This window comes from Hypanus sabinus, chromosome 14, assembly GCF_030144855.1.
Source record: "Hypanus sabinus isolate sHypSab1 chromosome 14, sHypSab1.hap1, whole genome shotgun sequence".
Classification (NCBI taxonomy): Eukaryota; Metazoa; Chordata; class Chondrichthyes; order Myliobatiformes; family Dasyatidae; genus Hypanus; species Hypanus sabinus.
Genome location: NC_082719.1, coordinates 5,008,563 through 5,020,791, shown reverse-complemented (window position 1 = coordinate 5,020,791; position 12,229 = coordinate 5,008,563). Strand labels below are relative to the sequence as shown.

The 12,229-nt window shown below is 37.6% G+C and overlaps 1 protein-coding gene and 1 long non-coding RNA gene across 5 annotated transcripts in view; one reads left to right on the top strand and one right to left on the bottom strand.

Annotated features, from left to right (window-relative positions):
• LOC132404535 (uncharacterized) overlaps positions 1 to 12,229 on the bottom strand; it is a 79,172-nt gene that overhangs the window by 51,198 nt on the left and 15,745 nt on the right. Inside the window, exon 4 of one of the 4 annotated variants that reach the window (XR_009515557.1) lies at positions 5,091 to 7,425. The exons of the other annotated variants lie outside the window; for them this stretch is intronic. This is a non-coding gene — a long non-coding RNA (uncharacterized LOC132404535). Of the gene's footprint in view, positions 1 to 5,090; positions 7,426 to 12,229 lie in introns of those variants that run through there. 4 annotated transcript variants of the gene reach the window in all.
• fgf5 (fibroblast growth factor 5) lies at positions 4,000 to 9,072 on the top strand. The gene is made up of 3 exons (XM_059988715.1): positions 4,000 to 5,058; positions 6,093 to 6,196; positions 8,713 to 9,072. The coding sequence occupies exons 1-3, from the start codon at positions 4,587 to 4,589 to the stop codon at positions 9,061 to 9,063; spliced, it is 927 nt and encodes a 308-aa protein (XP_059844698.1). The 5' UTR covers positions 4,000 to 4,586; the 3' UTR covers positions 9,064 to 9,072.

Below are 12,229 nucleotides of genomic sequence, written 5' to 3'. Positions count from 1 at the left end.
ACTTGTTATTTAGTTTCTGACTCCCAGTAAGACATGACATCAAAATTACCATTTTACGGAATCTATTTACCTCAAAATACTTTAGCATATAATGCTATAAATAACTTCCATTTTATTTCATGATTTTTTAAAATTTTGTTCTTAAGCAATGTTATTAATCTTACACAGAATTAATTTCTAAGGTTAACTTAAATAATTCAAACTGATAATCACAAGTTCTTTAACTTCTGCTATTTTTAGTAGTAGGTAAAACAATATTTGTGAATGAATTTAATACAGCTATCAGATAATAAGATCAATACTTATGTTTTTATTTGATGTTTTGTGTTATTTGAGCTGTCCAATTGAACTTCTATTATGCTTGTTTCAGGTTCATATTTCACATGATTAAGATATTGATAGTTTAAAATGATGCACAAGTTGTCTTTGTGATTGATTTCCCTTAACACTCTCAAACTAATGCAATATTATTTGTATTTTCATAAATGGAGTTAATGATGCATTTTATTTATCTTTTATCAGTTATCAGTTTCCCATATTCTGACCTGAACAAACTTTCATAAAAATGCAAGGTTGATTTACTGAATCAATTATATGACAAAGACAAGTTATTGACCAGATCTGATACTTTATATTTTTATAAATTTGGGCGTCAATCATCTACTAACAGATGTTCTTTAAGCATCTGTCAGTAGCAAGGACCCTAGGGTTTTCTGCTGGACATCTTACTTCAGAAGTCAATACCCTGCCATTTGTATGTCATCATAACCGAGCAGGTGTTTGATCATTTGAATTACTGATAAGACATCCTTTGGGATTGATATATTGACATCATTGTGTCACCAGTCAATATTTTGATGGACATGTGTAAGTCAATAATCAGACAACAGGTGCAGTTAGCTAACCTGTCAATAGCCCTAGAGAATTTTGCAGCTGGCTTTAAGGTAATAGGCAGTGACTAATGTTTTGGAAACACAAAAAGGTGAATAGATAATGTTTCCTAAATGGAAATGATTCACAAAGTATAATGTTTGGAGGGCTGACAGAGCAGATACCCGGTTGTTTATTCAATGGATACGAAAGTTGGGAAAGTAGAATTTTGTGAATTTAACTAAGGATTGCCAACTTTTTTTTAAGTCTCTAAAGGAAAGAAACGTTCAGTAGAAAATGAAGTATGAATAACTATTATTGAAACTAATTCACTCTGGAATGGTGCAGTATGACATGGTCCAATATTGAGTAGAGTGCAAGTAGCCACTGACCAGCATTTCTCTTAGCACTTTTTCTTGATGAGAATAACTAAGCAGTATGACAACACTGAGAAGGGTAAGACAGAAGAATGATGTTCCATATCATGATTTGACAATTTTGCCATCCAGACCCAAAAATAAAAGCTTTACTACTGAAAGACAGGGGTTTGCTATGCAATTACTATGCCACTTTTTGTCTGCAACTTTGACAGTAAAGCAATACAAAAGTGAATAAATCTAAGCTGAAAGCCAATGTGACTCTGGAATCCAGTGGAATTAAATGGTGAGAGATCCCTCGGTTATTTGGTGGAGCATTCTCCTAATTTGATACATCTGATCTCTCTGTCCAGTGTGGTATGAAACTAGATTTTAAGAATGCTCAGTGAAAGGCACACATGCACAGATATGTGAGTTGGGGGCAATTCAAAACATATCATTTGTATTCTGTTACTATCATCTCCCAATTTGAGACATCAAAAATAATTAATTGGCAGTAGAATGGCCTGTAATCAGCACAAAGAGACAAATTCTTTCTTTCTTTAACAGTAGCCACTAACAAAAGAAACATGAATCTAAAGATGAAATAGTGATTACTACTGTCTCACTGATGCACAGTAACTGAAATGCTCCTGCACATATTCACACATAGCGTTTACGGCATATAGCTGGAATTAGATGCAGCTAGAAAAAGTTTATGAAACGTAAAAGATTTTCTTTGTTGTATTGATTTCATTTTACCCTTCAATTAATAAATAAAATGGGATTTTAAGTTGTCATTCTAAATATTCATAGTATACATATTACAAAATAAAACATTTTTCAGACCATGTAATTCCTATCAGAGAAATGGCTGGTCCCTGCAACTGTAAAAAAAATAGAGAGAGCATTGGTGATTACACTCAAATGTTTTGGTGAATAAGCTACACAACTAGCCACAAAGCATCCTCTCACCTTTTTCAGACGCAGCCTTTTTTCTAATATATTTGTTGATATAAAAGGAGATGCCTATAATTCTTTTGAAACTCTTCAAATTCTATTGGTCCTTTGAAGTTATTTGAAATATTGCAAGGCCCATGTGCTTTGCACACCCACCACACTCACCATTTTTATGTTGCTTTAAACAAGACTGTCACCTTTGTGCTAGAAATGGTCTGCTCTGCATTTAGCTCATACTTGTTACTGGGTGGAAATGCTTGAGCTTCATAACTCAGGCAGAAGACAAAGTACTTTAACTGATCATTTTGGTTTCCATTGGCAATAATGGTCAGGTGTACAAAAGTGTTGTTTTAACTTGATGAATTAGGCAGTCTTTTTGGAATATGTATCTATAGTTACACATATTCAGACAATATCAAATTGAATGAGAAGCGAAAACCATAGCAACATGTTGGGCACAATCTTTGCATGAAGAGATGAACATATTTTTCAAGGTAGTTGCTTTTTTTCTGATCTGTATGGGCTCCATTCAACAAAAAAAGCTAAATTTGTCCTAATTTTCCTTTAATATTTTTCGGGTTGTAATGACCTCATTGTTTTATATATTTCAACAGGTCGAAAATTGAAAGTTATTCAATAGTCTGTATTAAAACACTCCTTTAAAATCCAATCCAGTTTGCATATGCATTTTAAATAACATGTTGAATCTGTTTTCAATGAAATATTGTGAATGAACGGTATTTAAATTTTTTAGCAGTCGATGTGGCTTATTTAAATTAACACATAACGTCCAGTTAAAATCCAGGACAAATGGGACTTGAAGTACATGTCATACGTTATCCAAATGATTCCATTTTGTTGTTAATGAAAAGTTGATCAGGGTTAGTTTTAAACGAGATTTTAAAGACACAAGAAGGCGGGGAAGATGTGTGGTTAAACTGGGAAGAAAAAGACAATATAGGAAATGTTGCTTTCTTGGGTTACTTGATGAATGTTGTGTTTCATTATCGTTCTCTTTGATTTTTTTTAGATCGGATGTTAAACTGCCTCTGAAGTAAGCAGAAACCTCAAGTTACATTTCTGACAAAATGTTAAAGTGAACGGTCCAAAAAATTACAATCAGATCAAAAACATTCAATGAAAGTCACGATGGGCAGTGATTTTTTTTTTATCATCTGAGATACTTGTAGATCATTGCATGATCTGTTTTTTGGGAATATCACTGAACCGGGATGCACTTGGGATGCCAAGTGATGGCGCGTAGATCACTCGGATTACTAAAGAAAAGTTAATTTGAGTTTACTATCAACTAATTTTTTTTAAGTAAACGCTGCAACTTCTCATTTTATCTACCGTTGTTCATGTAGTAATTCACAGCCCAACAGCAGGCTTTGGTTCTCCGCTTGTGTGCGTATGTTCTTTGAGTATGCGTGTGTTCTCACATTCACCCCACTCCCCCACTCGTACCAACAACCTTAAGTCCTAGTTGAGATGGCTTGTCGGTTTTGATTTTAGTGTAAAGCCAAATCCAGATTACTGCTAGGACTTCTCCAAACAGATTTAGGCACAAAGTTGAGCCGATCGATCTGTTTCCAGGAAGGTAATAAAGGCCAAATATTTTTAAGGACACGCCTAAAGCTCTTTTGATTCGAGTTGGAACCAAATCTGATTCACCCGCTAAAGAAATGGTAATGTTCCCACGATGGAATCTAGGTGTGCTCTTAAGAGTCCGCATGTTCCCGTTAGTAGGCCGAATGTGATCGATTTCACATTACTGTTAATAATCTTGCAAACACTGGAAAATGTAAAGAATATTTTATTATAAAATGTCAACCGATTTCACAGATACTGCTTAATAACTATATATCAAATGAACTGACTATAACTTTATCCTTACACTTTACTTGTCACAGGGGCTACAATGTCGAGTATTTAAGCCCAAACTAAACTTTTTGTTAACCTGTAACTGCTTTATTTAAACTATTCGGTTATGTGATACAAACCTGCGTATAGCAAACTTGTCGATATCGATCCACTGAGTAAAGTTGTCTTTTTATTTCATACTGCGCTCTGTGGCCACTTATAAATCAGGCTGCAGTCTCTGGGGAGCGACTGGGTCATGAAAGATCATTGCGGTCCTTGGTTAAGAACCATTAGTTCGTTGTAGCCCGGAGTTTCGGCACGAAGTGACTCATTCGGGTGTCCCCTTTGGGACACTTTGCTGGTTGTTATGAATTATTTGTAGGTTTCAATCACGATTAAAATTAGCCTCGTCGTGCGTGAAGTCTGTGCAGATGGTGTCCTGGCATTTTTGATATTATTGATGGCACTTTTCTCTTAACGAGTACTCTCTACATTTTGTATTAGACGCGACCATGCCCATTCTCCGGACGCTGCAGGATGAGGACCCGTCGTTCAGATCACAGGCAGGCATCTCGCAGTGAGATCATTTGTGTTATAAATATCCCCGTGCCAGCAGTAGCTTTTGCATGGAAATGCCTGGCGAACACGCCACAAACCGGCGGCAGTGCGTGGAGCAAGGGATCAGCAAAATGCGGGCATTGTCCTAGCAGCGAGCACTCGGAGAAATCTGCTGGAAGAATGCGCCTTCAGTTCCTCCTCCTCTTTGTGAATCATGTTGTCCGCTTCGCCTGGGGCCACGTCGAGCAGGTAGTGTCCGCAGAATCACTCCAGGGCACTGCAAACGGGAGCTCTTCAGCCATGCAGAGCCGCAGGTCACTAAGGAACGTGTACCAATGGAATAGGTCTGGGCCGCGCACTGGAAGACTCTATTGTAGAGTTGGAATTGGTTTTCATTTACAGATTCAGCCTGATGGCAAAGTCAGTGGCTCGCATGAAGCCAATCTGTTCAGTAAGTGTTTGTTCTAAATAAGCTCACGTGACAATAGCAGACCCTATTACCTACAATCGTAAATAACGCAATATGCTCTATGGATTGCAATTTTCTATGAGGAAATCTCATAGAAATTACGCATGTGCATCGTGTTTCACAATAACTTTTCGCTGCCAATCTCTTTGCATGATTGCTCGTATTGCAAGTAAATTGTTTCGACCACTAAAATACTGCGCGTTTTGGAGGTCACGATAGGGTGTATAAATGTAAGAGTTGATACACTTGTTTATGTAAAGTAATAGGCTAAATATTTTAATCTCCACCAACTGTATGACTTATGTATTAAATAAACGTCGACACAATTTTGTTTGTTTTAACAGTGAAAGGTTAAGGAAATATATGCAACGTACAAAGAACGTAACCCTATTGCTATTATTCTATCTCCACTTAACTGGAAATGGTGCATGTTTGAAAAGCTATTTTTGTTATAAAGATCGATTTTGTGATTAGTAGTTCCGGGGACAGGTTGTCTGGCTCGCGATTCGCCGTGGTCATGTTAAGCCGCTAAGTATGTTGTTAACAGGTGCAGGCTAAAGGGAATTGAGTGCTTGGAGAGATTGCGTTAGAACTTGGTGTGGTCGATTTGGCCAGTTAATACCTGGAAATAATACAAATCAGAATTTATGAACTCTTGAAAACGTCAAGAAGCAGAAATCATAGGACAGTCGTAATTGTTCAGAACTTTCTGCGCGAGAGCTCTGCATTTTAAAGGCTGCGAGGATCTGCGATCTGCAGTGTCACCATATCAAAGCCACAGTATAATTCGTGTAAGGAATAAAAAGGCAGCATGTTATACAGCGCGATTTTCGTATTTTACAAGATCAAATAGTTACAGACCTGCTAGTTGTAACGGGCTTCCCGTCATCAGTAGGTGAGCGTTGAAAAGAGCTTTAAACAGAGGAAGATTGCTGTTAGTCTTCTAGCAGCAGCCGGTAAGTAAGTTTTAGAAACCCGGCATTAAAATATCTTTCCTGTGGATATTTCACTTCCAGGTATTTTGGAAATATTCGCCGTGTCTCAGGGAATAGTGGGAATCCGTGGGATTTTTAGCAACCGTTTTTTAGCGATGAGTAAGAAAGGGAAACTCCACGCAACGGTGAGTATTATATGAGGTCGCAACCATTTAAATTTGCACAGGGCTTGAAAATAGATTATTCCTCAAATCCCCGTGCACTGTGCGAGTGTACATGTCGGATATGAATTTTACAAACCCGTGAAATGCCTGCAGCCGTTCTCTTTTCAATGAGTTGCTTAAAACGAAACTTAGGTTATGTCGAGAAACTGACTGAAAGTTGAGAAGGATCTCTTTGATGCCCATTACTTCCACAAAGTTTCGTGCAGACCATGATAAATCAAACGTAGTAACTAAATTGAGATCATCTCTGCTGACCGCTGCCAAATCATTCCCTGGGTACTGTTGTATTCCATATTGTTATATTTTACTCTGTTGTAAGACCAAGATCTGATGCACGCAAGCTTCTGAAAGCATGAACTTCCCCCGCTGCTTCCACACCAACTGTTAAGTTTTCTTTCTGGTACTGTGATCAACTCGATGCTAAAGCTCAAATCTAATTCGTTAAAGACTGACTAGTTTTCTCCATACGTAGGAGAAGCAGATAGAGTCGGTCACTGTAGAAACAGAGAAAAATATCTGATTGCATAGGGCATCAAGAAATATTCGATTTGAAAGCAAAGCTTACATTTATAAAAACCTCTCGAACGCTTGCAGTTAAATTCTATTTAAATCGTGAAATTGTCCTGCCACCGCATTAACGTCTTTTAAAATATTACCAAGTAATTTCAACAATTCTTTGTCCACATTGCATTTTAATCTCAACTATGTTGAAAGGCACTGGATGAAATTGTATTGTACATTCACAGATCTGATGGGTCGCTTCCGAGTTATACAACATAAATAGGATTTGTTGTACATATTTTACCAACTTTTTTCCATTGCCGCGCGTAGATTAAGCCTTGAATTTAAATTACGAGAGATTTATTTTCATATAGCTTTGGGTCACTTTGCAGAGTGTTATCCAGATAATGATCCAATGTATTTACTAGTTTGTACAACATTGTCAAGGCTCCTAACGAAATTAAACCATTCGAATCTGTCGCGGATTCTAAGCATGCAACTTGACATTTGACCTAAATTGCCTTCTGTTGGTGCTACTAATGCAAACAATAGTAAATGACTCGCGACTGCTTACTGGTCATGCTTGGGTGAAGTTTTGTGATTGCTTAGTAAGTTTTGCAAGAACAGTGTTAATGTTTCGCCCGTCAGTCATCTTGGGTCTTTGTAGAATTCAATCGGCCCACTTTCAGCTGAAACGAGATAAAAGTCAATGATACAACTAATTCTGCAATCCCGCTAAACGATTCGCATATGAAGTTGTAACGCTGCTCCAGTTCTTCGCTCCCTTATCTTGACTGGTCGTCTGACATGTCCCCTTTTTTTTTGCAAAATACAGATGGCAACGTAATTAAATCGGTAAGTGGGTTCCTGGGATATTGTATTCCAGCATTTACGTGTCCTAGCAATTATCAACCGCCACAGAGAAGAGATTTTCTTTTAATTCCTCTGGAGGATTTGACACATTTTGAAACGCTGTAATATTCACTGTGCATTAATTGCATTTTTTGACTGCCTCGGGCGTGGAAATGGAACGTATCGCGGAATAATAATTTCATATAGAAGTTTAAGATAACTTCCCTTTCTGATTTTGACCTACAAGCTTAAAACTAAACTGCTATTTTTCCATCAAAATTCCAAAAAAATATGTATTTTTCAAATTGAATGCCACCACTGGAAATAGGCAGACAATAGTTGTCATTAATTGATTAATTAGCTTCTGGAAATTGACTTCTGTCATATTATTACAAAGAGCTTCTAAAGAAGACTGGGACAGGTGCACGAGGACCTCATAAAGATACAATTTCTGATATCTATTAAATTGTTCTAAGGTTACAGAAAGGCAAAGCTACCGCTACTGTGTCAATTTTCTAAGGCTACTGCCAGATGTATATTTTCACATCTGTGACATTTGATCAAAACTATATCTACATTAAATACTCTTAAAGACTTGTATATCTTGAAAAATATGAGGTTGCCACGACTTCATTTTCCATCTATGAAGGTTTTCAACTTCCGAATCCCTGTTATCATTTTTCCGTAATCGGCATGTGTTCGAAGATCTTGTCCTTCATAATCTTTTGACAGGCACATTACAAGGCAGTCAATTGTCATTAGCTAATTGCTGTTGCGTCTGCGGGTTTTCATGTGTTTCCATGTGTTTCTCTGTCTACAGGTGCTGACTTGCTTATCGAGTATTTCCAGCACTTTTATTTTTAATTGTTAGCGTAACAATTTACGACAGGTCAGTTTGCCCTTAAATATACATTTGCGGACAAGCTAGTTAAACACGTTAGTGAGAAAGGAATCGAAAGATAAAGTGGTAAAGCGAGGTGAGATTACTGCACGGAGCATAAGTAACGGCATAGACTGTAGAAACTCAAAGGCTCACATCTGTGCTGTACTTATATGTTTTGTAAGTTATTGAGATATTTTCATAAAAACAAAGGCTAATTTTGTTTTCGCTTTTGCTTTTATAGACGAAGTTTACAGCGGATTGCAATTTCAAGGAGCGATATCAGGAGAACAGCTACAACACTTATGCTTCGGCCACGTATAAAAGCGAGAACGGTAGCCGCGAGTGGTACGTGGCTTTGAATAAGTGTGGCAAAGTTAAAAAGGGGAATAGCCCTCGGGTGAAACCTCAACACATTTCGACACATTTCCTTCCAAGGTTCAAGCAGTCTGAAAAAGAAAAGACTTTCAAAATTACTGGAAAGATTCCAGAGAAGAAAGCGCCACCCAACGCTCCGAAATCTCCTCCTCCTGTAAAGGCCAGCAGGAAGTATGTGAATGTTATCAGATACAGGCCAAAATTCCGTTTTGGATAGCAGTGGGTGGACTTCACTCTTCTCATTCTCTTCGGCAGCCAGTTACTTTGGTGGGAAGCAGGCAGGATGACCATACTCCCCAGTGAGGCAAGCCATCCGCGAAACCCAGTACCGGCAGCGTGGAATAAAGGTCTTTCATTGTTACTGTATCAGCACTGGAGACGGAGACAATGCAAAAACTATTTCCCGGGTTGTATTCAAACCTTAGTGGGGAAAACACGCTGGAAATATGCATTAATTTTAATTGGGAAAATATTTTCAGTTGGTGTGTTTCTTCGAGGAAGATGTGTTTGTTTTAACAGAAAACGCAAAGGGTTACCCGTGGCATTGAAAAGGTTTTGAAACCTATGAAATGCTTAAAGATGTATAGTGTACCTCCTTTCCCAGAGACTTGCAGTTCTTGCTGTTTATGCATCCCATCTCTACGATGGACATCGCTGGCACGGTATAATTTACACAGACTCCTGTTTGGGAGGCTGGAGCAATGGTTAAACTCCGGGCACACGACCCCTGAGACCGCCTTCCCGACTGAACAGGTGGAAGGATGAACTGAAGACAGTCAATTAAACTAACACTTTGGAGTTCGGATGTTTAAAATACCCCTGTCATGATCCTAGCATTCCACTGTGTACAGACCTGAAAGGACTTGATAGAGAAAAAATACACACGCTTTGGGAGGCTGCGTCTGTCTATAGGTGTATCGAGTGACAGGCATCAACGTCACGGACCATTATTACACACTGTCATCAGAAACGCTCATTTGGCAAAAAACCTCTCCTGGGACCCGTATCCGGAAGGTAACGGTTCCTGTGGTAAACATTGTATTAAAACAAATGCCTTATTGGATACGAGGACACGTTATTCTGAGAGTTTACATGCTTGAACTTCACTTGGGAATCGGTGACTGCTGTCCTTCCCGATAATAAGCATCGAGGAGCATTCATTTATTTAAAGTGCATGCACTCTTTATTACACGCCTTCAAATAACTTGAGGTATTCTTTGACAAAGGTATTCAACATATGTAATGTATTAACTTTGTTTACATCCAGGAATTTGATTGTTGTCGCTAGGTTCAGATCATCTAATTAAGGAGGTTGTCTTGTTGAATGATATCCAGATGGTTATTAAGATATGTAAAACTGGAATGTATATTTTCTCTTTGCCTGCTTGATTTTACCGGCAATATGCTGTTTAAAAAAAAACACTAGTGTCTATCTGCAGAAATTGATTAATGAATGTTTATTAAAAAATCTTGAAGAATCAGATTTTATTTCCGTTGGATGCTGTTCTGAGAATACCAATTAAAAAGCCCATTCTCTTTCTTTTTACCTTTCGGAAATTTTCAGTAATTCTGTATGTTTATAGTTTAATCTACTGGACCTGAACGGCACAAATGATAGTGCAGTGAGGTATCACATTGGACCTAACAGGAACATTCAGCCAATGACCTATAATCTCAAAGCTGAGCCTTGAATTTGACTCTGTATTGCATGTAGTAAGTAATTGGTATATCTTAAATTACATCATTAATTAAATCACTCCACAGGGAGTGATTTCCTGACCACAACTTCTCTATCCAGAATGAAATGTGAGGAAAATCTTGTTTGTTCTTTTTACCAAATATTTTAAATCTGCATTTTTGAACCATCACCTGAGGGAAGGAGCTTTTCTCTAATTGCTGATTGAAGCCTGCCTTGATCACGTATTGCTTTACCCGACCTTCTCTCAACCTGTTTTGTTCCACAAAACATAATCCTATCTTTCCTATCTAAATTTGTTGCTGAAATCTATTTATTCCAGGAAGCATTCAATTGTTTTTCTCACACTGGGGATTTCAAATCCTTCCTTAAATGTCTTGATCAGGATTGAAACCAATACCCTGCGTGGGGCTCACATGAATCTTTTATAACTGCATAACTTAATCTTTCTGCTCATTTATGAAACCTGGGATCCCATGTGCCTACATGTCCTGTGACCTCCTCTGGTTTAGGCACGCAAATGTCCAGGTCCCTTTTGTTTCTGTACACCATTCAGAGCTACAACATAGAATTTATTGTAATGAGCTTATGAGAAATAAAGGGAATTGCAATTTTGATAATCAAGCACCTATCTTCATAAATCCTACTCCAATTAGTCAGCACAAGTGTTTAAAGTAAGCAGCATGCCCAGATGAATTAATAATTTCATGACAGAATATGGATAAATCAGCCCGAGAGCCTGGAATACTTGGATCTTATAAAGCAGAATGTGGCCAATTCACCTGTCAGATCTATGCAGACACCTTTAGTCCCATTTGCCTTCTGGTTTCGCTGTACCCCTGCAATTTATTCCCTTTCATATATGCACATAAATACTTCTTCAATTTTTTATTAGCCTACACAAAATGGTAATCACAACATCCAACTAACATTCCAGTATACATTTGTGATGTAGGAGGAAACCAAAGTTTCGCGAGGAACCTGATAGTTCTGGAAAGAATATATAAATTATGCATAGGAATCCTGAGGTCATTTTTAAACGCATGTCCCGGCAACTGTGTCAGCAAATGTGCAAATGTGTGTACCCCAGCAGCATGCTGTCCGGTATTGGGTGAATTATTAATGCTAAAGTAAGTGATTATGATAATCATAATATAACAGAATTTCAATTAAAATTTCAGAGCAATATAGTTACATATGAAATGTTGGACTTAATATTTATCCAAAGTCAATTACATATATCTTTGGTATGAATTAGCTGGTTGTTAGGAAAATTGTTATCATACATATGGGAGTAGATAAGTCTGTCTCGAAATGAAAAGCATTTAAAAACATAATTTTCAAAAATAATAGTTCCTTTGAATAAAATTCCACTGTAAAAATAATATAGGCATTCCTCTCTAGAAAATTTTAATGTTAGCATTGCATTTGAAAATGAAGCTTATGATATTAGTCAACAGTTTCAAGTAGCAGAGGATTGGGCAGTTTTTAAATCATAGAATATAGAATACAGAACAGTACAGCACTGTACAGGCCCTTTGGCCCACAATGTTGTGCCGACCCTTAAACCCTGCCTCCCTGATGAACTATCAATAACTCCAAAAGACTAGAGGGAGCTTAAATACTGTAAGGCTTTTATTAGCAGTAAAACAGAGCACGTCCATACTGGGTGATTGCCCTGGACTGT

Coding starts and splice junctions, on each gene's coding strand:
- fgf5 (XM_059988715.1), top strand. CDS start 4,587: ATGAGGACCCGTCGTTCAGATCACAGGCAGGCATCTCGCAGTGAGATC. Junction 5,059..6,092: donor GCATGAAGCCAATCTGTTCA/GTAAGTGTTTGT, acceptor TTTCACTTCCAG/GTATTTTGGAAATATTCGCC. Junction 6,197..8,712: donor AAGGGAAACTCCACGCAACG/GTGAGTATTATA, acceptor TTGCTTTTATAG/ACGAAGTTTACAGCGGATTG.